The sequence below is a fragment of the Trachypithecus francoisi genome, unplaced genomic scaffold (assembly GCF_009764315.1).
Source record: "Trachypithecus francoisi isolate TF-2019V2 unplaced genomic scaffold, Tfra_2.0 Lachesis_group15, whole genome shotgun sequence".
Taxonomy (NCBI): Eukaryota; Metazoa; Chordata; class Mammalia; order Primates; family Cercopithecidae; genus Trachypithecus; species Trachypithecus francoisi.
In genome coordinates, this window is record NW_022681460.1 from 65880405 (window position 1) to 65906119 (window position 25715).

General features: G+C 43.8%; 1 protein-coding gene across 1 annotated transcript; it reads left to right on the plus strand.

Moving 5' to 3' along the window:
* NUP43 (nucleoporin 43) lies at positions 1-23041 on the plus strand. Its single transcript, XM_033235095.1, has 9 exons — positions 1-88; positions 3174-3316; positions 3633-3755; positions 6290-6367; positions 7431-7611; positions 11440-11575; positions 13870-14021; positions 18403-18525; positions 22607-23041. The coding sequence occupies exons 1-9, from the start codon at positions 70-72 to the stop codon at positions 22834-22836; spliced, it is 1185 nt and encodes a 394-aa protein (XP_033090986.1). The 5' UTR covers positions 1-69; the 3' UTR covers positions 22837-23041.
* The last annotated feature ends 2674 nt before the right edge of the window (positions 23042-25715 follow it).

The following is a 25715-nucleotide window of genomic DNA, read 5'->3' on the forward strand; positions in this document are numbered from 1 at the left end:
TTGCAGACGCTGCTGGTGGTTCCGCAGTCGCGGCTGGGTCAGCTGTTTCGAGCGGCGGATCTGCTCGAAATGTCCAGATTGTTAGACGGTGGGCTTCATCCGTTCCTACCTCACCCAACCCAGTTGACTAATATTTGGGTCGGTGGAGCCCGAATAATACAATAAGAATAAAACCCAACGACAAAGGCCCTCTCTAACCCAAGTACACCGGCCTCTGGCTTTGTGACAAACATGTCACCGTTAGGCTAAGCAAAGACTTTGGAACCCTGGTTCTAAAGCTGTCAGGGAGTGGAAGAATACCAGGACATAGGGGTGGGGGTTGGGGCAAAGCTTTGCTCCCTTAGAATAATACGAACGTAAAGAGTTGCGATTGGTTAAAAAATACCACTGTGTCCTCTGGTGAACGTGTTATTCTCCCGACAAAAGTGTGCATTTCCACCTAATTAAGCCTCACAAATTCCACCATGGCTTTATTGCTATCAGCTCTGCAAGACCATGAGTGAGAAGTTCACTGAGAACATTGCTTGTCGCGTCCAAATCGCTGACTCTTAATTTGACCTGAGACTGACAGAATCCAGCCATCACTTAGTCCAGTAATCTTTTTTTTTTTTTTTTTTTTTTTTTTTTTTGAGACGGAGTCTCGCTCTGTCGCCCAGGCTGGAGTGCAGTGGCGCGATCTCGGCTCACTGCAAGCTCCGCCTCCCGGGTTCAGCCTCCTGAGCAGCTGGGACTACAGGCGCCCGCCACCACGCCCGGCTAATTTTTTGTATTTTTAGTAGAGGCAGGGTTTCACCGTGTTAGCCAGGATGGTTTCGATCTCCTGACCTCGGGATCTGCCCTCCTCTGCCTCCCCAAGTGCTGGGATTACAGGCGTAAGCCATTGCGCCCGGCCTCCAGCAATCTTTTGGAAGGAAACAAGGCTAAGACATCTGTTCTACTATGTCAGCACAATTTTCAAATTCTAGTTCTTATCCGATTTTGTAAAATGTGACGCTGGCCTGTTTCCAATCCAAAATCAACGTTACCTATTTTCTGGGATTCTGTGACCATAAATGAAAGTACTGACAAAACTGAGTTTTTTGTTTTTGTTTTTGTTTTTTGAGACGGAGTCTCGCTCAGTAGCCCAGGCTGGAATGCAGTGGCAGGATCTCGGCTCACTGCAACCTCCGCCTCCCAGGCCCCGGTTCAAGAAATTCTGCCGCAGCCTCCCCAGTAGCTGGAATTACAGGCACGACCACCATGCCCGGCTAATTTTTTTGTATTTTTAGTAGTAGAGTTTCACCATATTGGCCAGGCTGGTCTCGAACTCCTGACCTCGTGATCTGCCTGCCTCGGTCTCCCAAAGTGCTGGAATTACAGGCATGGCCCACCGTGCCCAGCCAAAACAGTGTTCTTTACTTCAATATTAAACATGAATAAATTGTTGCTTTGGGACTGTAACCCACTTAATATTTTCCATTTTATTTTTTCTACAGTTTCTTGATCTTCCATTTGGTGAAAAGAAAAAAGTCAAATCCTTGATAGGAACCTGATAACTCTAAAGCTGAGCCATACGGATTGCATTTACATGCAGTGCTTCCGTAAACTGTCCCTATGAAGTAGGACTACCAATATCACATAAAAACAACAGTAGCATAATGGCCCTTTTTAAAGAAACAACCTCTTGTATTCAGTAGGATTTACATTCTAATTAGAGAGGAATATGCATCTTAAGAAAACTAACAATAAAATATATCCAAAATATATGTAATTGGTGGTCTAGATATCAAATGCAAGCTCACGCCTGTAATCCCAGCAGTTTGGGAGGACAAGGCAGGCGGATCACCTGAAGTCAGGAGTTCGAGACCAGCCTGGCAAATATGGTAAAATCCCATCTTTATTTAAAAAATAAATAAATTAGCCAGGCATGGTGACACGCACCTGTAGTCCCAGCTACCCTGGAAGCTGAGGTGAGAGAATCACTTTAATCTGGGAGGCGGAGGTTGCAGTGAGCTGAGATTGTGCCACTGCACTCCAACCTGGGCTACAGAGTAAGACCCTGTCTTCAAAAAGAAAAAAAGCGATGTTGATTTAGATCAACATTGGCTGGGGTCATCAGGAAATCGTTAAGGAAAGAACAGATCCTTGAAGGATATGCAGGATTCGGAGGAGTAAAGAGGAAGTGAAGAATATTATAGGTGTAATCAAAAGCACAGAAGGAACCTAGAAAACTGATTCCTGGGCTATTGACAATAGATATCACAAACCTCATTCTTTTTTTTTTTTTTTTTTTTTTTTTTTTTTTTTTTTTTTTGAGACGGAGTCTCGCTCTGTCACCCAGGCTGGAGTGCAGTGGCGCGATCTCGGCTCACTGCAAGCTCCGCCTCCCGGGTTTACGCCATTCTCCTGCCTCAGCCTCCCGAGTAGCTGGGACTACAGGCGCCCGCCATCTCGCCCGGCTAATTTTTTGTATTTTTTTAGTAGAGACGGGGTTTCACCGTGTTAGCCAGGATGGTCTCGATCTCCTGACCTCGTGATCCACCCGTCTCGGCCTCCCAAAGTGCTGGGATTACAGGCTTGAGCCACCGCGCCCGGCCTCAAACCTCATTCTTAATCATGCACATAATTAAATTGACCAAAGCTAGGCAATTGGCATCAAAACTAAAACTGGAGTCTTTCAGAATTCTAACTCCAGGCTCTGACAGTGTATATTAACTTTCAAGCAAAGTATTTGTTTGGGGGACAAGAGGGAGAGGTTTAGGATAGTAGGTTGGCACTGTATTTGAGGTACTTCCATGAGTATTTAAGGATTTTTGAATTGTTTTCTATGCGCAGTGACCTGCAACTGCTTAGGTGTGGTTTCAAGGTGGTTTCTACTGTATTGATTTTGTTCTATTTTTGCTCTTAAATTTTACACTGCACAATTATTGAACACAGGAAAATACTGATATTGTAGATTAGGAGCAAGTCCTACTGCTCAAAGGCCAAAGCGCTCTTGCCTTTGCTCAGAGTCGCTCTACGAGATGGGCCTCTCAGTCTAGGTTCTCCCAGTTTGTATACTGACCGTGCCCACACTGGCTACCGAAGAGAATTGACTCTCTGCAGCCACCGTCTGCCTCCTAAAGTCCCATCCAATCAGGGTTCCGCGGGAAGAGGCGGGGCTGAGAGGCGCGCATTGTGCTTGCTTTTTGCAGTACCTGCTGCGGCTGCCTTCGGCATGGAGGAAATTTATGCGAAGTTTGTGTCTCAGAAAATCAGCAAAACCCGCTGGCGACCGCTGCCTCCCGGAAGTTTGCAGACCGCGGAGACGTTCGCTACAGGATCTTGGGACAATGAGGTATCCCCGCTGATAGGGACGAGCCCCTGCAGCTTCCCTCCCTCCTGTTAAGCTGACCCCTGGCCGCGCGCGCGCCAACTCCCACCTTCTGGTTTTTCTCGCACTTCTGGGTCCCTCGGACCCTGTCCCAGGCGCGGTTGCTCCATAGCTCAGAGCCCGTTATGGTGTGCCTGAGCCTCATACCTCGTTACGTTTTAAACTCACCATACTATTTGTCTGAGAAGTTTTGGAGCAAGCTTTCTGGACGGAAGAACAACTTTTATTTTCCGAGAGTTGACATTTATGTCATCTCAAGACACAACTCTTTGTTTTACAGGAAAATTATGTTTCACTGTGGTCTATTGGAGATTTTGGAAACTTGGACTCTGATGGAGGGTTTGAAGGAGACCATCAGTTATTGTGTGGTATCAGACACCATGGTGATGTCATGGATTTACAGGTAAATCTGTGTAGCATCCAAAAGCTAACTTTGAAAGTCTTGAGTAATACATTTAAACAAGCAGAGCATCGTAAAGGTTGTCTTGTGTCACCCCTCGTTTGCAAAAAACTGAGTGCTCTGTAAGTTATGATTTGCCTGACATCATTTAGCCATTTAGTGGCAGAAAAAGGACTGGGAAAGGGGATGTAGATTTAATCATACTTTTTTATTTATTGACCGTCGACTATGTGCTAAGTACCGTTTGGGGAGCTTTACAAAAATTATTGTTGCTTGCCAGTAAATCAAGTATTTTTACTTTGTTTTACTAAAGAGAAAATTGAGACTAATATATCTTGAGCATGTACTATGTGACAGATACTGTGCAGGGGGATTAACATCATTTTGTTTTTTGAATTCTCATAACAACTCCCTAAGCAGAGATTAGTGCTCCCGTTTTAAAGATTTACCATGATTTAGTGAACTTAACTTGGCCAAAGTCTCGAAACCAGTAGTGAGTGGTGGGGATGAAATTGAGCTTTCTGGCCGGGCGCGGTGGCTCAAGCCTGTAATCCCAGCACTTTGGGAGGCCGAGACGGGCGGATCACGAGGTCAGGAGATCGAGACCATCCTGGCTAACACAGTGAAACCCCGTCTCTACTAAAAATACAAAAAAAAAACTAGCCGGGCGAGGTGGCGGGCGCCTGTAGTCCCAGCTACTCGGGAGGCTGAGGCAGGAGAATGGCGTAAACCCGGGAGGCGGAGCTTGCAGTGAGCTGAGATCCGGCCACTGCACTCCAGTCCGGGCGACAGAGCGAGACTCCGCCTCAAAAAAAAAAAAAAAAGAAATTGAGCTTTCTTTTTTTCTTTTTCTTTCTTTTTTTTTTTTTTGAGTTGTTGTCTCACTCTGTCTCCCCGGTTGGAGTACAGTGGCATGATCTCGGCTCACTACAGCCTCCACTTCCCGGATTCAAGCAGTTCTCCCGCCTCAGCCTCCCAGGTAGCTGGGACTACAGGTGCAGGCCACCACACCTGGCTAATTTTTTGTATTTTTAGTAGAGACGAGGTTTCACCATATTAACCAGGATGGTCTTGAACTCCTGATCTCGGCCTCCCAAAATGCTGGGATTGCAGGAGTGAGCCACTGTGCCTGGCCGAAATTAAGTTTTCAAATCCTGGTGTGGAGAGCCCCTGCGTTTTATTCTGTAGAAAGCTACCTAGCCCTGGTGTACGCCTGTAATCCCAGCTACTTGGGAAGCTGAGGCAGGAGAATCTCTTGAACCTGGGTGCAGAGGTTACAATAAGCTGAGAGTGCGCTAGTCTGGGCAACAAGAGCGAAACGCTGTCCCAAAAAAAAGAAAGAGAGAGACAGAGAGAAGAAAGAAAGCTATCTAGCCCTAGGAAAGATTTTTTTTTTTTTTTTGAAACGGAGTCTCATACTGTCACTTGAACTGGAGTGCAGTGGCACGATCTCAGCTCACTGCAACCTCTGCCTCCTGGGTTCATGCAGTTCTTCTGCCTCAGCGTCCTGAGTAGCTGGGACAATTGGCACATGCCTCCATGCCTGGCTAATTTTTGTGTTTTTAGTAGAGATGGGGTTTCACCATGTTGGCTAGGCTGGTCTTGAACTCCTGACCTCGTGGTTCACCCGGCTTGGCCTCCCAAAGTGCTAGGATTACAAGCGTGAGCCACCGTACCTGGACAATATTTTTCCTTTCTTTTTTTCTTTTTCCTTTTTTTTTTTTTTTTTTTTTTTTGAGACGGAGTCTCACTCTGTCACCCAAGCTGGAGTGCAGTGGCACGATCTCGGTTCACTGCAACCCTGCCTCCTGGGTTCAAGCGATTCTTCTGCCTCAGCCTGCTGAGTAGCTGGGAGTACAGGCGCCTGCCACCACGCCCAGCTAATTTTTGTATTTTTAGTAGAGATGGGGTTTCAACATATTGGCCAGGCTAGTCTCGAACTCCTGACCTCGTGATCTGCCTGCTTCAGCCTCCCAAAGTGCTGGGATTACAGGCGTGAGCCACCGCGCCTGGCTTTTCTTTATAAAAATTTTTATTCTTTTTTTGAAACTGAGTCTTGCTCTGTCAACCAGGCTGGAATGCAGGGGCTCCAGCTTGGCTCGCTGCAAGCTCCGCTTCCCTACAACCCCGACTCATTTTTGTATTTTTGTAGAGACAAGGTCTCGCCACGTTGCCCAGGGTGGTCTTGAACTCCTGAACTCAAGCGATCTGTCCGCCTAGGCCTCCCAAAGTGCTGGGATTACAGGCGTGAGCCACCGCACCCAGCCAGGAATGATATTTTTCTAATGTTTTATTGTGCTGGTCTCAAGTCAATGGTGGGTGAATGTGTCTAGGAAAAAAATACTGTTTATTCATGAAAATACTTTGTATGGCAGTTTGGACTTTCAGCTCCATTAACACATGTTATTTATTAGCACTCATAGGCTCTTTGCTTTTTAAAATTGTTACCATTTGCTACTAATTGAGTTAAATAAACGAATAGATTTCCTCCCTGCTAATATTTCTGAATCTTTAACAAGCAGAAATTTTCTCTTTAGTTTTTTGACCAGGAAAGAATTGTCACTGCTTCATCAACAGGATGTGTAACAGTTTTCCTTCACCATCCGAATAACCAGGTAAAGAACTTCAGTTTGAAAAGTGATTTTTTTTTTTTTTTTTTTTTTGAGATGGAGTTTTGCTCTTTTTGCCCAGGCACTGGAGTGCAGTGGCGCAATCTCGGCTCATCACAAGCTCCGCCTTCCAGCTTCAAGTGATTCTCTTGCCTCAGCCTCCCAAGTAGCTGGGATTACAGGCATGTGACACCACACCCGGCTAATTTTATATTTTTCGTAGAGACGGGGTTTCTCCATGTTGGTCAGGCTGACCTCGAACTCCTGACCTCAGGTGATCAGCCCTCTTCACCCTCCCAAAGTGCTGGGATTACAGGCGTGAGCCACCGCTCCCGGCCAAAGGTAACGTTTCTAATAGACATGCCTAGTAAATATAAGACCCAGTTCATGTTGAAAGTTTTTTTGAGTCATTTAGAAAAAGCTACAGAGATTAATGTTTTATTTATTTATTTATTTATTTATTTTGAGACAGAGTCTATTTCTGTCACCCAGGCTAGAGTGCAGTGGCACGATCTCTACTCACTGCAGCCTCCACCTCCCTGGTTCAAGCAATTCTCCTACCTTAGCTTCCCAAGTAGCTGGGATTACAGGTGTGTGCCACCATACCTGGCTAATTTTTGTATTTTTAGTAGAGATGGGATTTCACCATATTGACCAGGCTGGTCTCAAACTCCTGACCTCAGATGATCTGCCTGCCTTGGCCTCCCAAAGTGCTAGGATTACAGGCATGAGCCACAGCCATGGGCCAGAGATTTATATTTTAGATGTAGCTTAATTCCCATAAGAATACAAAGAGTTGCTTTTGAACATCCAACTGCTTGATCCCTAAAAGTCATTACTGTAGTTTGAGATAAATGTGAGGCATTATTAAACAGTATTTCTTTTGAATCTAATTCTGTGTATGCAGAACTTTGATGCAAGTAGTTTCTAGATTTCATTATTCTAAAGGAAAAACAGAGATTTATTCTTGTAGAAGGATGTGAGTCAGAATTTAAAGATACTCTTGTTGGTAAGAAGTGCTAGTTCCTTAGTACTTTTCTTTAATAGTATCCTCATTTCTGATGCCTAGACTCTGTCAGTCAACCAGCAGTGGACTACAGCTCACTACCACGCAGGCCCTGGCAGTCCTTCCTATAGCAGTGCACCATGTACAGGTGTTGTGTGCAACAACCCAGAAATCGTTACAGTTGGAGAGGATGGTCGAATAAATCTCTTCAGAGCTGATCACAAGGAAGCTGTAAGAACCATAGGTAAGAAAAATCCCAGCCTGGCCAACATGGCGAAACCTTGTCTCTATTAAAAATACAAAAGTTAGGCTGGGTGTGGTGGCTTACCCCGGCAATCGCAGCACTTTGGGAGGCGGATCACCTGAGGTTGGGAGTCTGAGAGCAGCCTGACCAACATGGAGAAACACTCTCTCTATTAAAAATACAAAATTAGCCGGGAATGGTGGCACATGCCTGTAATCCCAGCTACTCGGGAGGCTGAGGCAGGAGAATCACTTGAACCCGAGAGGCGGAGGTTGCAGTGAGCAGATTGTGCCATTGCACTCCAGCCTGGGCAATAAGAGTGAAACTCTGTCTCAAAAAAAAAAGAAAAGAAAAGTGAGCCAGGCATGGTGGCGCATGTTTGTAATCCCAGCTACTCAGGAGGCTGAGGCAGGAGAATCACTTGAACCCGAGAGGCAGAGGTTGCGGTGAGCTGTGATGGCACTCTGTACTCCCACCTGGGCAACAGAGGGAGACTCCGTCTCAAAAAAAGAAAAATCATTGTATTCCTTTCATTCATCACAGAGTAATTGAGTGCTTACCATACACTTAGTAAACACTGCCGGGCATGATGGCTCATGCCTGTTACCCCAGCACTTTGGGAGGCCAAGGCGGGCGGATCACGAGGTCGAGAGATCGTGATCATCTTGGCCAACATGGTGAAAGTCCGTCTCTACTAAACATAACAAAAATTAGCTGGGTAGGGTGGCATGTGCCTGTAGTCCCAGCTACTCAGGAGGCTGAGGCAGGAGAATCACTTGAACCTGGGAGGTAGAGGTTGCAGTGAGCCAAGATTACACCACTGCACACTAGCCTGGCAACGGAGCGAGACTCCATCTCAAAAAAAAAGTAAACACAATGAGCCGGACACGGTGGCTCATGCCTGTAAATTGCAACACTTTGGGAGGCCGAGGCAGGCGGATCACAAGGTCAGGAGATTGAGACCATCCTGGCTAACATGGTGAAACCTCATCTCTACTAAAAATACAAAAAATTAGCCTGGCGTAGTGTCGACAGTCGTCTGTAGTCACAGCTACTCTGGAGGCTGAGGCAGGAGAATGGCATGAACCTGGGAGGCGGAGCTTGCAGTGAGTCAAGATCGCACCACTGCACTCCAGCCTGGGTGACAGAACGAGACTCCGTCTCAAGAAAAAAAAAGTAAACACAATGTTAAGTGATTGAGGGATATAAAAATATATGGCTGGTAGCAGTGGCTCATGCCTATAATCCTAGCACATTAGGAGACCAAGCAAACGTTAGCTGGGCATGGTGGCACACGCCTATAATCCCAGCTGCTTGGGAGGCTAAGTCATGAGAATTGCTTGAACGTGAGAGACTGAGAGGCTGCAGTGAGCCAAGATCACGCCACTGCACTCCAGCCTGGGTGACAGAGCAAGACTCAGTCTCAAAAAAATACATGTACACATGCACACACATGCACGCACGGCAGGATCCCTTTGTCAAGAGAGTAGGTTGACGAGGCCGGTATGGATGACTGACTAGAAGAAACAGAAACCATTTTTTTGTTTGTTTGTTTTTTTGGCGAGAGGGCATTATCAGATAAAGCGTCTGGGAGTAGGTAGTAATTAATAGTTTTTCTGGGTTCTAGACCATAAGTAAGACTAAAAGATGGTGTGCTAGACAAAGGGAATAGGCCAGAGGCAGGATAAAGACATTCAGAGAATGACAAAAAGTATGGTTTGACCTGACTTTAGATATCTATGTAGGAGAGGTGAAAGATGAAGCAAGAGAGGGGTAAACTGGGGCCAGATTACAGAGTCTGAAATGCAAAATCACAGAGGTTTCATCTTTTAGGTGGAAAACTAAGTGTAATGGTTCTCAACTATGCTTCAGTCAGACTTCTCTGAGGTAATTTTTTAACTGTCCACCACTCTAGACCTCTTAAATCAGAATCTCTAGGAATTGAGCCCATGAATCCATTTTGTGAGTGGTTTTTTTTTTTTTTAAGATGTAATCTCACTCTGTCACCAAGCTGGAGTACAGTGGCATGACCTCAGCTCACTGCAACCTCCACCTCCTGGGTTCACACGATTCTGCAGCTTCAGCCTCCCAAGTAGCTAGGACTATAGGCACACGCCACCACGCTCAGCTACTTTTTGTATTTTTAGTAGAGACGGGCTTTCAACATGTTGGGCAGGATGGTCTTGATCTCTTGACCTTGTCATTCGCCAGCCTCGGCTTCCCAAAGTGCTGGGATTACAGGCGTGAGCCACTGTACCTGGTCTTTTGTGTTGTTTATTATGATTTTCAGTTTTGAGTTAAGTTGCATTACTTTTTTTTTTTTTTTTTTTTTTTGAGACAGGGTCTTGCTCTGTCACCCAGCCTGGAGTGCAGTGGCATGATCCCAGCTCACTGCAACCTCTGCCTCCCAGGTTCAAGTGATCCTCCCACCTCAGCTTCCCAGGTGTCTGGGACTACAGATGCATACCAGCATGCCCAGCTAATTTTTGTAGAAATGAGGTTTCACCATGTTGCCCAGGCTGGTCTCAAACTCCTGGGCTCAAGTGGTCTGCCCACCTCGGCCTCCCAAAGTGCTGAGATTACAGATGTGACCCACTGCACTGGGCGACTTCACTTATTTGTTAATTCATGACCATTGCCTGGTGGCAGTGTAGAGGAGTGGCACAAACTAAAGTCCATAAAGTATATGTTAAATTATGAGGCATAAGTTCTAAACACCAGGAAATCAACAAAAAGGACCATTATGACAATCAGGAATGACTTCATGGAGAGGGCGAGAGTTGATGAGGGTGAAAATGAGTAGATTTGGGATGAGTCTGTAGAATAATAGAAAGTTAGAATGAGCTCTGTAGGAAGCACTGGGGTTTGGCTCAATAGAATGGAAGTTCTAGGTCAGGGACTAGTGGGAAGTAAGATTGAATTTAGAGGAGCTTGAACAACTGTCTCAGAAATGCAGGTTAACAATCTTAAAAGTTAAAAAGGAATGTATGAAAACTCAGCCTTCCATTTAGAAAACAGTTCAAGGCCAGGCCTGGTGGCTCATGCCTGTAATCCCAGCGCTTTGGGAGGCTGAGGCAGGCGGATCACCTGAGCTCAGGAGTTTGAGACCAGCCTGGCCAATATGGTGAAACTCCGTCTCTACTAAAAATACAAAAATTAGCCAGGCAGGTTGGCATGTACCTGTAATCCCAGCTACTAGAGAGGCTGAGGCAAGAGAATCGCTTGAACCTGGGAGGCGTAAGTTGCAGTGAGCCAAGAGGGCGCCACTGCCCTCTAGCCTGAGCGAGATCAGTCTCAAAAAAGAGAAAGAAAACAGTAGGCCAGGCGTGGTGGCTCACGCCTGTAATCCCAGCATTTTGGGAGGCTGAGGCTGGTGGATCAGCTGAGGTTGGGAGTTCTAGACCAGCCTGACCAACTTGGAGAAACCCCATCTCTACTAAAAATACAAAATTAGCCAGGTGTGGTGGCATATGCCTGTCATCCCAGCTACTTGGGAGGCTGAGGCAGGAGAATTGCTTGAATCCGAGAGGCAGTTATTGCAGTAAGCCGAGATGGCGCCATTGCACTCCAGCCTGGGCAACAAGAGTGAAACTCCGTCTCAAAAAAAAAAAAGAAACAGAAAACAGTTCAGACATCCTGTGAGTAATATTTTTCCATCCAAAGAGAATCCATTTAAACATATACATTACCATGCATTTTTCTATAGAAATTTAAATTATAAGTTACTGGAAATTGTAATATATCAATCCATGAAAGGAGTGCGATTTAAGATTTTCTTGGAAAAAAAGGGGACTCATTAACACATATTACCATTTTTTAAATTTTTAGACAATGCAGATAGTAGTACACTCCATGCTGTAACCTTTCTTCGAACTCCTGAGATTCTTACTGTAAATTCAATTGGACAGTTGAAAATATGGGATTTCAGACAACAAGGAAATGAACCTTCTCAGATATTGTCACTGTAAGTGTTGACTTGTAATTTCAGTAATGTAATCCAAAAATTAATGTGTTAGGTTGTTTATAGTTACTGGCTTTAAGCCATGTTGTATTTTAATTGCGTTTTAAGAGGGAGATCCCTGATTAAAATTTGGTAGAGCAAGCATTACTTGATGGGGTTGATACTACTGTGTTTCGTTTAGTAATTATTTGTTAGAGTGATTCAGAGCCTTTACTCTTTGAAGTTTGTATTATTTCATGGAGAACTTATTTCTGCTTTTTCAGTGATTGTTCAATGGATAAAATATACTCCAGATGTAATGATTGGGGGGAAAATATAATTCCAGATAATTTTTCTGAGCAGAAATCCCCCTTTTTAGGTGTACAGCCTTCTCTCATAAGAAAATAGAATGTATCACACTGAAAAAATAGTTACATAAACTAAGCATTAAATAAGATGATAAATCATACTTAGTATACTTGATGTATGAATTTTTAAATAATCTAATAAGTGGAAATGTGATTTGTACATCTTACCATCGGATTATCTTTCATTCCATGTCTCCAGACTGAAGTGAAAATAAATAATTATGGCCTTGAATTGTTTCCAAATTGTACTATTTAGAAATATATCTAATTTAGTTCATTTTTTTGGTATCATTAAGATTCAGCCAGGCCGGGCATGGTTGCTCATGCTTGTAATCCCAGCACTTTGGGAGGCCAAAGCAGATGGATCACTTGAGGTCAGGAGTTCGATACCAGCCTGGCCAACATGGTGAAACCCCATCTCTACTAAAAATACAAAAACTAGCCAGGCATGGTGGCATGTGCCTGTAGACCCAGCTACTCGGGAGGCTGAGGCAGGAGGATCATTTGAACCCAGGAGGCAGAGTTTGCGGTGAACCAAGATCAAGCCATTGCATTCCAGCCTGGGCAACAAGAATAAAACTCCGTCTCAAATAAAGAAAAGATTCAGCCAGTAGCTCCAGCCACTAAGTTGTCACTTAGTTACCATATAAAACATGTTTCTTAGGCCGGGCGCGGTGGCTCAAGCCTGTAATCCCAGCACTTTGGGAGGCCGAGACGGGCGGATCACGAGGTCAGGAGATCGAGGCCATCCTGGCTAACATGGTGAAACCCTGTCTCTACTAAAAAATACAAAAAAAAAATTAGCTGGGCGTGGTGGCAGGCGCCTGTAGTCCCAGCTACACGGGAGGCTGAGGCAGGAGAATGGCGTAAACCTGGGAGGCGGAGCTTGCAGTGAGCTGAGATCCGGCCACTGCATTCCAGCCCGGGCCACAGAGCAAGACTCCGTCTCAAAAAAAAAAAAAACATGTTTCTTGACTGAGCATGGTGGCTCATGCCTGTAATCCCAACACTTTGGAAGGATTATCTGCAGTGAGAAGTTTGAGACCAGCTGGGGCAACACAGTGAGACTCCATCTCTACAAAAATTTCTTAAAATAGCCAGGCACCGTAGCATGTGCGTGTAGTCCTAGCTACTTGGGAGGCTGAGGCAAAAGGCTCTTTTGAGCCCAGATTGCAGCAAGCTGTAGATAACACCACCGCACTCTAGTCTGGGTGACAAAACAAGACCCTGTCTTTTTTTTATTTTTTTTTATTTTTTGAGACAAGAGTTTCACTCTGTTGTTCAGGCTGGAGTGCAGTGGCATGATCTTGGTTCACTGCAACTTCTGCCTACCAGGTTCAAGCGATTCTCATGCCTCAGCCTCCCAAGTAGCTGGGACTACAGGCACGTGCCACCATGCCTCGCTAGTTTTTGTATTTTTAGTAGAGATGGGGTTTCGCCATTTTGGCCTGGTTGGTCTTGAATTCCTGTCCTCAAGTCATCCACCTGCCTTGGCCTCCCAAAATGCTGGGAGTATAGACGTGAACCACTAAGCCTGGTCAATACCCTGTCTCAAAAAAACAAAAAAACAGGCTGGGTATAGTTACCAGTCATCCCAGCACTTTGGGAGGCTAAGGTGGCTAGATCACTTGAGCCTGGGAGTTTGAGACCAACCTGGGCGACAAAGAGAAACCCCATCTCTACAAAAATACAAAAAGTTAACCAGGCATGATGGTACACACATGTACTCCTAGCAACTCAGGAGGCTGAGGTGGGAGGATCACCTGAGCCCAGGGAGTTTGAGTCTTCAGTGAGCAATGATTGCAGCACTGCACTCCAGCCTGGGTAAGTGAGGCCTTGTCTCAAAACAAACCAACAACAACAACAACCAAAAAAAACGTGTTTCCTGTGTTACACAAAGATAAATTATATTTTATTTGATTTTGATGTCATTGTTATCTCCCACAAAAGGACTGGTGACCGAGTGCCACTCCACTGTGTTGATAGACATCCCAACCAACAGCATGTTGTAGCTACTGGTGGCCAAGATGGAATGTTGAGTATTTGGGATGTTAGACAAGGTACTATGCCTGTGTCTCTGCTGAAGGCTCATGAAGCTGAAAGTAAGTATTGTGGAGATACAAAAAGTTTGTATTGGGTGAGTTATATGACATATAATAAGCACCTTTCCATAATGATACATGTGGATCATTTTACATTGTAGCTTTTAATGACTGAATTGTGTAAATTTAAATAATTATCTAATTTCTTTTTACTTGACATTTATGTTCTTTAACTTTTTTTTTTTTTTTTTTTTGGAGATGGAGTTTCACCCTTGTTGCCCGGGCTGGAGTGCAGTGGCGCTATCTTGGCTCACTACAACCTCCGCTTCCCTAGTTCAAGCGATTCTCTTGCCTCAGCCTCCCAAGTAGCTGGGATTACAGGCATACACCACCACACCCGGCTAATTTTGTATTTTTAGTAGAGACTGGGTTTCTCCATTGTTGGTCAGGCTGGTCTTGAACTCCCGTCCTCAGGTGATCTGCCCGCCTCAGCCTCCCAAAGTGCTGGGATTACAGGCATGAGCCACCGTGCCTGGCTTTTTAAAAGACAGGGTCTGGCTCTGTCGCCCAGGCTGGAGTGCAGTGGTGCAGTCACGGCTCACTACAGCCTTGACTTCCAGGGCTCAGGTGATCCTCCTGCATTAGCCTCCCAAGTAAATAGGACTATAGGTGTATGCCACCACGCCTAGCTGATTTTTTGTTGTTGTTTGTTTTTTTGTAGATATGGGGTTTCACTTTATTGCCCAGGCTGGTCTCAAACTCCTGGGCTCAAGTGATCCTCAGGAAATGCTGAGTTTACAGGTGTGAGTTATGAGCCACCACACCAGCCACAGGTTTCATTCTTATATGCAAAACTTTAGTGGAATCCTTAGATATTTATCTGTATATACTTTTTTTGAGATAGGGTCTCTGTTGCCTAGGCCGGAGTGCAGTAGTGGTGTGATCATAGCTCATTGCAGCCTCGAACTCCTGGACTTACACAATTCTTCCAAAGTGCTAGGATTGCATGAGCCATTATTCCCATGCCCAGCCTTATGTACTTTTTTTCTTAGGATAATTTTTTAGAAGTAGAATTGCTAGGCCAGACCTTTTGCATAATGCACTGACAGATTTTTCTACACAAAAATAATACCAGTTTAAGCCAGGCACATTGGCAACTTGCCTGTAGTTCCAGCTACTCAGGAGCATGAGGTGGGAAGATTGCTTGAGCCCGAGAGTTTAGGCCAGCTTAGGCAACATAACCTCTTTAAAAAGTTAATAATACTAGTTTAAGGCAGGTGGGTGACATGCACCAGCTTCTTGGGAGGCTGAGGCAGGAGGGTTGCTTGAGTCCGGGAATTCAAGGCTGCAGTGCATTATGATTGCACCTCTGCACTCTAGCCTGGACAATATAGTGAGACTCTGCTCCCCGAAGAAAGGTAATAAAAATCATACCATTTTATATGCCATAGTGAAGTGTGCCAGAATGCCCTTTTCCCATGCAAATGCAGGCTCTTTGTCATATTTGCTAATAAATGTGCTCCTCAATTTATTGTTGCATCATTTTTTTAACATGAATGATAGATTTATAAGCTTTTTTTTTTTTTTCTTCTTTTGATTCTGGTGGAGATGATTTAGCTGGACAGAAATTTTTCATTTTCTCACTCTGGCTTTGATGTCATGCCAGAATGGATTATACTGGTTTTGTTTTTTGTTTTTTTTTGTTTTTTTTGAGACAGAGTCTTGCTCTGTCGCCCAGGCTGGAGTGCAGTGGCACGATCGTGGCTCACTGAAACCTTTGCCTCCCGGGTTCAAGCCATTCTTCTGCCTCAGCCTCCCTAGTAGCTGGGACTAAAGGCATGCGCCATCATGCCTGGCTGATTTTTGTATTTTTAGTAGAAATGGGGTTTCACCATGTTGGCCAGGCTGGTCTCAAACTCCTTACCTCAGGTGATCCGTCTGCCTTGGCATCCCAAAGTGCTGGGATTACAGGCGTGAGCCACTGCGCCCGGCACTATATATATATTTTTAAAACAGGGTCTCTGTCACCCAGGTTTGAGTGCAGTGGTGTGATCACAGCCCACTGCAGCCTCAGCCTTGCCTCCCTGGCTCAATCAATCCTCCCACCTCAGCCTCCTGAGTAGCTGAGGCTACAGGCATGCACCACTATACCTGGCTAATTTTTTATTTTTTGTAGAGACAAGGTCTCACTATGTTGCCCAGGCTAGAGTGCAGTGTCATGGTACCTCACTTAAGCCTTAACCTTCTGGGGTCAAGTGATCCTCTCGCCTTGCCCTTCTGAGTAGCTGGGACTACAGGTATGTGCCACTACACCTAGCTAATTTTTTTTATTGTTAGATTTCTATAGAAATTATGATGCCATAAAAGATTTTGAGGAAATGAGGAAGACTGGTATCTTTCAGAATTGAATGTGATTTTGGAATATATAGAATTTCTTTGGGGCTGAGCATGGTAGTTCATGTCTGTAATTCTAGCACTTTGGGAGTCCTAGGCAAGCAGATTGCTTGAGCTCAGGAGTTTGAGACCAGCCTGGGCAACATGGAGAAACCCTGTCTCTGTTAAAAATACAAAAATTAGCCAGGTATGCATCCCTGTAGTCCTCGCTACTGGGGAGGCTGAGATAGGCGGATTACTTAAGCCTGGAAGGTCAAGGCTGCAGTGAGCCATGACCATGCCATTCTGCACTCCAGCCTGGATGCCAGAGCAATACCCTGTTTCAAAAAGAGAGAGAATTTCTTTGGGTTGAATTGTGTAGAAGTTTGTCACTGACCTATGTTCCCAAAGTATGATGCATAAATATGTGGGCTAAGAAATAGTTTCTCTTGATAAATAATCAACAAATACAAAATAAAAAGCCCTCCATCTGAAACTGGATCCAAATTCTTGGAACATTTCCAAATTTTGGTTTGCTAGAAGTCAGTTGCTATTTCTCTGATAAAGGCCAGAAGTATTCAGAATCTTGGCATTAACCAATATTGGATATTGCCTCTTAGAAATTCATTTTTGTATTTCTATTAGGGTCTTTCTCAGTTTTTCCAATAATATAATCTTCATATATTAATGACACAGGAATTGAAAAATATGACAACTTACCAATTTAAAAAAAACTTTTCCGTAAAAAACAGTCATTCCTAGCTGGGCACACACCTGTAATCCCAACACTTTGGGAGGCTGAGGCAGGAGGATTGCTTGAGGCCAGGAGTAGAAGACCAAGGTAGATAACATAGCAAAACCCTGTCTCTATTTTTAAAATTTTAAAAAAAGCTTTTCATAAAGTAATAGGGTTAAATGTTTTAGCAATTCTTTTCTTTTCTTTTCTTCTTTTTCTTTTTTTTTTTTTTTTTTGAGATGTAGTTTTGCTCTTTTTGCCCAGGCTGGAGTGCAATGGCGCAATCTCAGCTCACTGCAACCTCACCTCCCGGGTTTAAGCAATTCTCCTACCTCAGCCTCCCAAGTAGCTGGGATTACAGGCACCTGCTACCACACCGGGCTAATTTTTTGTATTTTTGGTAGAGATGGGGTTTCTTTTTTTTTTTTGAGATGGAGTCTCGCTCTGTCGCCCAGGCTGGAATGCAGTGACCGGATCTCAGCTCACTGCAAGCTCCGCCTCCCGGGTTTGCTCCATTCTCCTGCCTCAGCCTCCCGAGTAGCTGGGACTATAGGCGCCCACCACCTCGCCCGGCTAGTTTTTTGTATTTTTTAGTAGAGACGGGGTTTCACTGGGTTAGCCAGGATGAGTCTCGATCTCCTGACCTCGTGATCCGCCCGCCTTGGCCTCCCAAAGTGCTGGGATTACAGGTTTGAGCCACTGCGCCCGGCCTGAGATGGGGTTTCACCATGTTGGTCAGCTGGTCTGGAACTCCAGACCTCAGGTGATCCACCCACCTTGGCCTCCCAAAGTGTTGGGATTACAGGCATGAGCCACTGTGCCCAGCTACTATTTTCATTTATTTCCTTGCCCAGTACACAAATTTATTTGGCTTCTTTTTCCTTTTTTTTTTTTTCTCAGTCTCACTTTGTCACCGAGGCTGGAGTGCAGTGGTGCAAGCTCGCGCAACCTCCGCCTCCCAGGTTCAAGTGATTTTCCTGTCTCAGCCTCCTAAGTAGCTGGGACTACAAGCATGCACCACCACACCTAGCTAACTTTTGTATTTTTAGTACAGATGGTATTTCACCATGTTGCCCAGGCTGGTCTTGACCTTAGCTGATCCACCCCGCCTTAGCCTCCCAAAGTGTTCTTTTTCCTTTCTACATGTTATAGTCATTGGAAAGTTATGTTATGTCTTTTCTTTAATTCTGAAACCTTTAATTTTTATGATGGACTTGAGGCTTGAAGGTATGCGATGGAGGATAATGGAAGATGGTGCCTAGAGATGGGGGTTTAATGTTGTTTGTTCAGCGAATCTGCACAGGAATGAGCTTCTTGATTCTTGTCTCTCAGTGTGGGAAGTTCACTTTCACCCATCCAACCCAGATCATCTGTTTACCTGCTCTGAAGATGGATCCCTCTGGCACTGGGATGCTTCCACAGATGTACCTGAAAAGTCGTCACTCTTTCACCAAGGTAAAATTTTTTAATGAATACTCTTACGTGTAATCTCTCTTTTTTTTTTTTAAAGACAGAGTCTCACTCTGTCACCCAGGCTGGAATGCAGTGGCATGATCTCAGTTCACTGCAACCTCCGCCTCTGGGGTTCAAGTGATTCTTGTGCCTCGAGAGGAGTGAGGACTACAGTCATGCACCACCATGCCTGGCTAATTTTTTTTTGTATTTAGTATAGATGGGGTTTCACCATGTTGGCCAGGCTGGTCTCAAACTGCTGATCTCAAATGATCCACCTGCCTCAACCTCCCAAAGTGCTGGGATTACAGGAGTGAGCCACCATGTTTGGCCTTTTTCTTTTTGGATACAGAGTCTTAGTCATCCAGGCTGGAGTGCAATGGTGCAATCTTGGCTCAGTGCAACCTGTGCCTCTCGGGTTCAAGCTTTTCTTGTGCCTCAGCTTCCCTAGTAGCTGGGATTACAGGTGTGTGCCACCACACCTGGCTAATTTTTTTGTATTTTTAGTAGAGATGAGGTTTTGCCATGTTGGCCAGGCTGGTTTCGAACTCCTGGCCTTAAGTGATCTGCCACCTCAGCCTCCCCAAAGTGCTGGGATTACAGGCGTAAGCCACTGTGCCCAGCCTGTTATGTGTAATTTTATCATACTTTAATTTTGTTTTGTTTTGTTTGAGATAGGGTCTCACTCTGACATGCAGGCTGGACTGCAGTGGCATGATCACAGCTTGCTACATCCTCGCCCTCCTGGACTCAAGCAATCCTCCTGCCCCAGCCTCCCAAATAACTGAGAGCAGAGGTTCTTACAACCACAACCAGCTAATTTAAAAAAAAATTTTTTTGTACAGACGAGTTCTCACTATTCTGCCCAGGCGTGTCTTGAACTCCTGAGCTCAAGCAATCCTCCTGCCTGGGCCTCCTGAGGTGCTGCTGTTATAAGCATGAGCTGCTGTACCCAGCCTTATTATACTTTTAAATACCAAATTAGACATCCTTGTAGTTTTTACTTAATGGCAAAACATTTTTATTCTCTTGCCTCAGAGTAAATTTGAGTATCACAGGGCTTGAAATCTTGACTGTCAAGTTACTTACTACTGTATGGCTGATGGCTAGAAATGCTGTAAGCTGGCTCACTTGAGACAGCCAAGGTTCTTCTTTGTGAGTGCCATTAACCTAGACCCTTATGCCATAGCATAGACACAGGCAAATCTTTTATATTGCATTGCCAAGTTTATGTGAATGGCAAGAAAAAATTTTGATATTTGATGTAACTGAGGGTACTGGTTTTTTCCCAAGTTGGGCCGGGTGTGGTGGCTCACGCCTGTAATCCCAACACTTTGGGAGGCCGAGGCGGGTGAGTCATCTGAGGTCGGGAGTTCGAGACCAGCCTGACCAACATGGAGAAACCTCGTCTCTACTAAAAATACAAAATTATCCGGGTGTGGTGGCGCATACCTGTAATCCTAGCTACTCAGGAGGCTGAGGCAGGAGAATCACTTTTACCTGGGAGATGGAGGTTGCAGTGAGCCGAGATCGTACCATTGCACTCCTGCCTGGATAGCAAGAGTAAAACTCCGTCTCAAAAAAAAAAAAGGCCTGCTTTTCCTCATTATAGTCAGTGGTAGGTTATGGTCAGCCAAAAACCAGTTTTTGCATTTTCCAAGTTTCCTGTTTTTGAGGGTTTGTCTGTGGTTCCATAGTTCTTTTGCTTATTCATTCACTCAGAAATATTTACTGAATGCCTATCATGTAGGCATTCTTCTAGGTGTTAGGGCATATAACAATGAGCAGAACGAAATGTCAACATGCATAGAGCAAATATTCTAGTAGACAATTAAAAAATAGATAATGTATCAGTAAGAGTCCAATCAGAATGTCAGAAACTACCTTCCATGTAGAGGGAATTGGTCTCACATGTGTTAGAAGGGCTGGGAAAACAAAAGGTAATAGGAGGGGGGTTGGGAGAACAAATAGGAAAAAAAGGGAGTACCCAGAAATAATAATTGTTAGTACCCCTGCTACTGCATTGTTGAAAATGCTGGAAAAGTTTGTTCTGAATCAGCAGAAAAGGCGCTCCCTCAGCCAGGCTGGAACTACCACCAGTGTTGTTGCCAGAAATCTGGAGCAGGAAGGAGCTGCTTCTCCCCTCTTGTCTTCCAGTCACCCACCATGAATACCTGCTATTGGCAAGGCCCATCTGGATGGCAGATGCCAAAGCAGCCTGGAAAGTGGAGTTTGCCGACTTCCACCCCCTACAGTATATAGCAGAGCACAGAAAAGTAGAAAGGAGACTGAAAAGAAAAAGGAGGCCGGGCGCAGTGGCTAACGCCTATAATCCCAGCAATTTGGGAGGCCAAGGTGGGCAGATCACCTGAGGCCAGGAGTTCGCGACCAGCCTGGTCCAACATGGTGAAACCCTGTCTCTACTAAAAATACAAAAATTAGCTGGGCGTGGTGGTGGATGCCTGTAATCCCAGCTACTTGGGAGGCTGAGGCAGGTGAATCGCTTGAATCTGGGAGTTAGACGTTGCAGTGAGCCAAGATCATGCCACTGCACTCCAGCCTGGGCAACAGAGTGAGACTCTGTCTCAAAAAAAAGAAAAGAAAAAGGAAAATAATGTGGCCAAATACACTGCTAATTACCATGAAGAAGAATACGTAAGAGTAGGAGGAAAAACAATAAAGACAGGGGTGACGGGAGCTACTCTAGTTAGAGAGTGGTAAGAAGAAGCCACTTGGCAGAAGGAACATTTGAGCAGAGACTTAAAAGAAGTGAAGGTGTAAGTGACATGAAAGTATTCCAGGCAGAGGAAACAGCAAATGCTGAGGACCTGAGACAGGCAGAGTACAACAAGGATACCATGGTTGCAGCTCAGCCAGCAGGGTAGAGTGGTGGAAGATAAGGACTGGTGGCTGAGGAGCCCTGGGACTTTGTAGCCCATGATAAGGACTTTATGGGAGAGGGGGGAGAAAAGTAGAAACAAGGAGATGAGGAAGGAGTCTTATCACAGTGGCTTGAATAATATGTTAATCTTTACAGTGTGCAAGAGCAATGTAAAATGTAGGGGCAGTAAAAGATAAACAGAAAAACTAAGGGGAAAAAAATTCTAAAAATTCTCCAGAAAAATTCTGGAGTGAAGAGCATGTGTGGAGCATGCATGCATGTCTATGCTAACTTCATCTACAGAGAAACAAACAGTTTCATCTAAGGATTAATTAAGTATGTACTTGGTTTTTACTTCCTTCCTCCCCTAACCGCATAGTCTTGAACTTGCAAATTTACTTTTAAGGAACCTTGGTTAGACTGGAAATAAAACTTTATTCTGTGTCTACTGTTGCAAGGCACAGTATTAAACACTGTGAAAAAGTAAAACAGATATAAAATGTGCGTCCTGCTCTTAAGACATTCTTAGTCATGGACAGAGGCATGGAAAGTTCAATTAGGATATAAGAATTGTTATAAAGTAGTAAATTAATGGTACATACAAGTGCTGAGGGTTCGAGGAAAGAGAAAAACGTGAAGTAGAGGTTGTCTTCAAAGTTTTCTTAGAAAAGGAAGTTCAGCCATATTTTAAAGGATCAGCAAGATTTTAAATGTACTAATCTTTAAGCTTTAAGACATAAGGACTTGGCACAGAGCACTTAGCACAGAGCCTGGTGCATAGTAGGTACTCAGTCATTTGTTGAGTGAATTAAATTTGTACTTATTTGATATGAAACCAAGTTGAGAGGAAAGTAAGTTGGAAATAATGTCTTTCTTTATTCAACTTGTCTGCTGGCCATTTTGCTACGTTTCTGAGACTTTCCATTAAAAGATGAACAGAAAGAGAGTCAGTTGAAATCATCTGCTTTGCCTGAAGACTTCAAGTTTGGTATCCAGAGTATCCCATGGAAATTTCAGTATTTAATATCACTGAATAAGCCTTTGGTCAAAAGTGGTGATATATAATAATGGAATTATTAGCCTATTATTCTGAGAATTAAACACATTGATATCATCACCTTTCTAAATATCAGTAGAAGTTTGGATGTTTACTAATATAAAAATCATCTTGAAAGATTTCTTCCTTTTCTTTTTTTCTCCCAGGAGGAAGAAGCAGTACTTTTTTGTCTCACAGCATTAGTAACCAAGCTAACGTTCACCAGTCTGTCATTAGCTCCTGGCTCAGCACTGATCCTGCAAAAGACCGAATTGAAATCACAAGCTTGCTTCCCAGTAGGTCTCTGTCTGTGAACAGTTTGGATATTTTAGGTCCTTGTCTTGTTTGTGGAACCGATGCAGAAGCAATTTATGTTACTAGACATCTTTTTTCATAGAAGTACTGTAATTATAAGATTTCAGATAGAACATACAATTAGCCTTTTGAAATCCAACTTCTGTGCAAAATTTTATTATCAGAAAATGCAAGATTTGCAGGGGAAACATCCGTAAACTACCATTAATGTCAATGCCCAGATTTGGTTTTTGTTAGCCTGACACTCCCACACAGTTGTAGGATCCGATAGATGACTGATGGCAAAATATTGTGAACATGTGGAAGAAAATCAGTGGGATTCTGGTGCTGATGAATAAGTTACCTTCAGAGTATTATTGACAGCTCATGGAACTAGTTCTTTATTTTTGATGTTGTGGGAATTAACACATCAGTGGTGGTTATGGGAACCACCAACAGGTTCCTACAGTTTTTATCAGTAGTATGTGGAGTATATGCCTTCCTAGTGGCAGTTGCCAATGTTAACAATTATTCTTTTTATTGCAAGTATTTCCTGTGATCCTTCCACACTTTATTTCCTTAATAATAATAATAATAAACTTTTTCAGAAAGAATTGAGTAGAGCAAAAATGAAAAAGATGTATAGCTGTGTTTGATTTTTTTTCTGTCTTTTTTTTTTTTTTGAGGCAGAGTCTTGCTCTGCTGCAGTGCAATGGTGCGATTTCGGCTCACTGCAACCTCTGCCTCCTTCCAGGTTCAAGCGATTCTCCTGCCTCAGCCTCCTGAGTAGCTGGAACTACAGGGGTGCACCACCACGCCCAGCTAATTTTTGTATTTTTAATAGAGACGGAGTTTCACCATGTTGGCCAGGATGGTCTCGAACTCCCTACCTCAGGTGATCCACCTGCCTCAACCTCCCAAATTGGTGGGATTACAGGTGTGAGCCACTGTGCTCATGCTAAAATTTTTTTAAGGTGAAAATGTTTTGACAAGTTCCTTTTTCAGAATAGGTTTTTGAGCAGAACTCTTTTAGCTCCTTAGACCCAACTTTATTTTTGTTGAAAAGGAAAAAATACAACATTTTTCCTAAGGAATTTAGCTTTTGTTTAGCTTCACAGCATAGCTGAAAGTTGCCAAACTGAACATTGTGCAATAAAGTAGAATTCTATAATGATAAGCAAACTGATTTCCAAACTAAAATTTGATAGATAAAAGTGTGATTAATCAAATGATGATATGATCAGAGTAAATAATTTTGCCATTTTAAGTCTTTTGTTTTAGCCACCTGTAGTCTTACCAGCCATCTTTATCCTTGTCTGCAGGGATAATAATAACCTAATGTAGTGTTTTAAGATAATGTAATGATACTATCTTTCCAAAGTTTGTTAGATTTTAAATGTATTATTGAGCTGAGACCTTAATGACAAATCACTGCTATAAGACAATTGAAGTGTTCATTTACTTTGTAATTCCAATAATCATAGTTATGGAATTATGGTAAGGTTTTGCTTTTCTGTCCTATAAATATATATATTTTTTGAGACGGGGTTTCGCTCTTGTTGCCGAGGCTGGAGTGAAATGGCACGATTTCAGGTCACTGCAACCTCCGTCTCTTAGGTTCAAGCAGTTCTCCTGCCTCAGCCTTCCGAGTAGCTGGGATTACAGGCATGCGCCACCACACCCTGATGATTTTTTTTTTTTTTTTTTTTTTTGAGATGAAGTTTTGCTCTTTCGCCCAGGCTGGAGTGCAGAGGCGCTACTCTCGGCTCACTGCAATGTCCACCTTCTGGTTTCAAGTGATTCTCCTGCCTCAGCCTCCTGAGTAGCTAGAATTACTTACAGGTGCTCGCCACCATGCCCAGCTAATTTTTGTATTTTTAGTAGAGATGGGGTTTCACTGTGTTGGCCAGGCTGGTCTTGAACTCCTGACCTCGTGATCCACCTGCCTCAGCCTCCCAAAATGCTGGGATTACAGGCGTGAGCCACCGCTTCTGGCTGATTTTTGTATTAATAGTAGAGACAGGGTTTCACCATGTTGGCCAGGGCTGGTCTCGAACTCCTGACCATGGGTAATCAGCCCGCCTTGGCCTCCAAAAGTGCTGGGGTTACAGGCGTGAGCCACTGCGCCCTACCTATTTGCAATTCTTCTAATGCCACTTTACCTCAGGGGTTTTGGATTTTTGATCTGTCTATAGTATTATTGCTGGGACTAATTTTTTAAAGAATTTTTGTTACTACTAAATAATTACAGAAAAAGCAAAGTCAAAAGAAAATTTTAAGTACTTAGAATTTCAAGCACACAGTATTCTTTTCATATCCGTTTCTATCCATCAATGTATATAATTTTTTAATAAAATGAAATATATATACTATCTTTGTGGATGCATGTTCCCTAGCAGTAAACACATTTTTTTCTATTATCATTTTGAACTGCTACATAATATTCTAAGGTATAGGTGTGTGTACCATAATTTATTTCAATTGGTTGCCTATTATTATTTCATGTTTCCAGCTTCTCACTATTATGATTAGTGCTATAATGCCTGTTTGATTTAATTTGCATTTCTTTTAAAACTTGGCTTTTATTCTTGGTGGTTTTTTATTTTTTTATTTTTTTATTTTTAGACGGAGTCTCGCTCTGTAACCAGACTGGAGTGCAGTGGTGTGATCTCAACTCACTGCAACCTCCACCTCCCGGGTTCAAGCGATTCTCCTGCCTCAGCCTCCCGAGTAGCTGGGATTACAGGCATGCGCCACAACACCCGGCTAATTTTTTGTATTTTTAGTAGAGAGGGGGTTTCACTATGTTAGCCAGCCTGGTCTCGAACTCCTTACGTCAGGTGATCCACCCACCTCAGCCTCCCAAAGTGCTGGGATTACAGGCATGAGCCACCGTGCCAGCCAAATCATTTGATTTATTTCTTAATACTTTCTGTCCCCTGGCATCATGCTGTCCTGTCCTAGGTTTATATAAATGTTAAC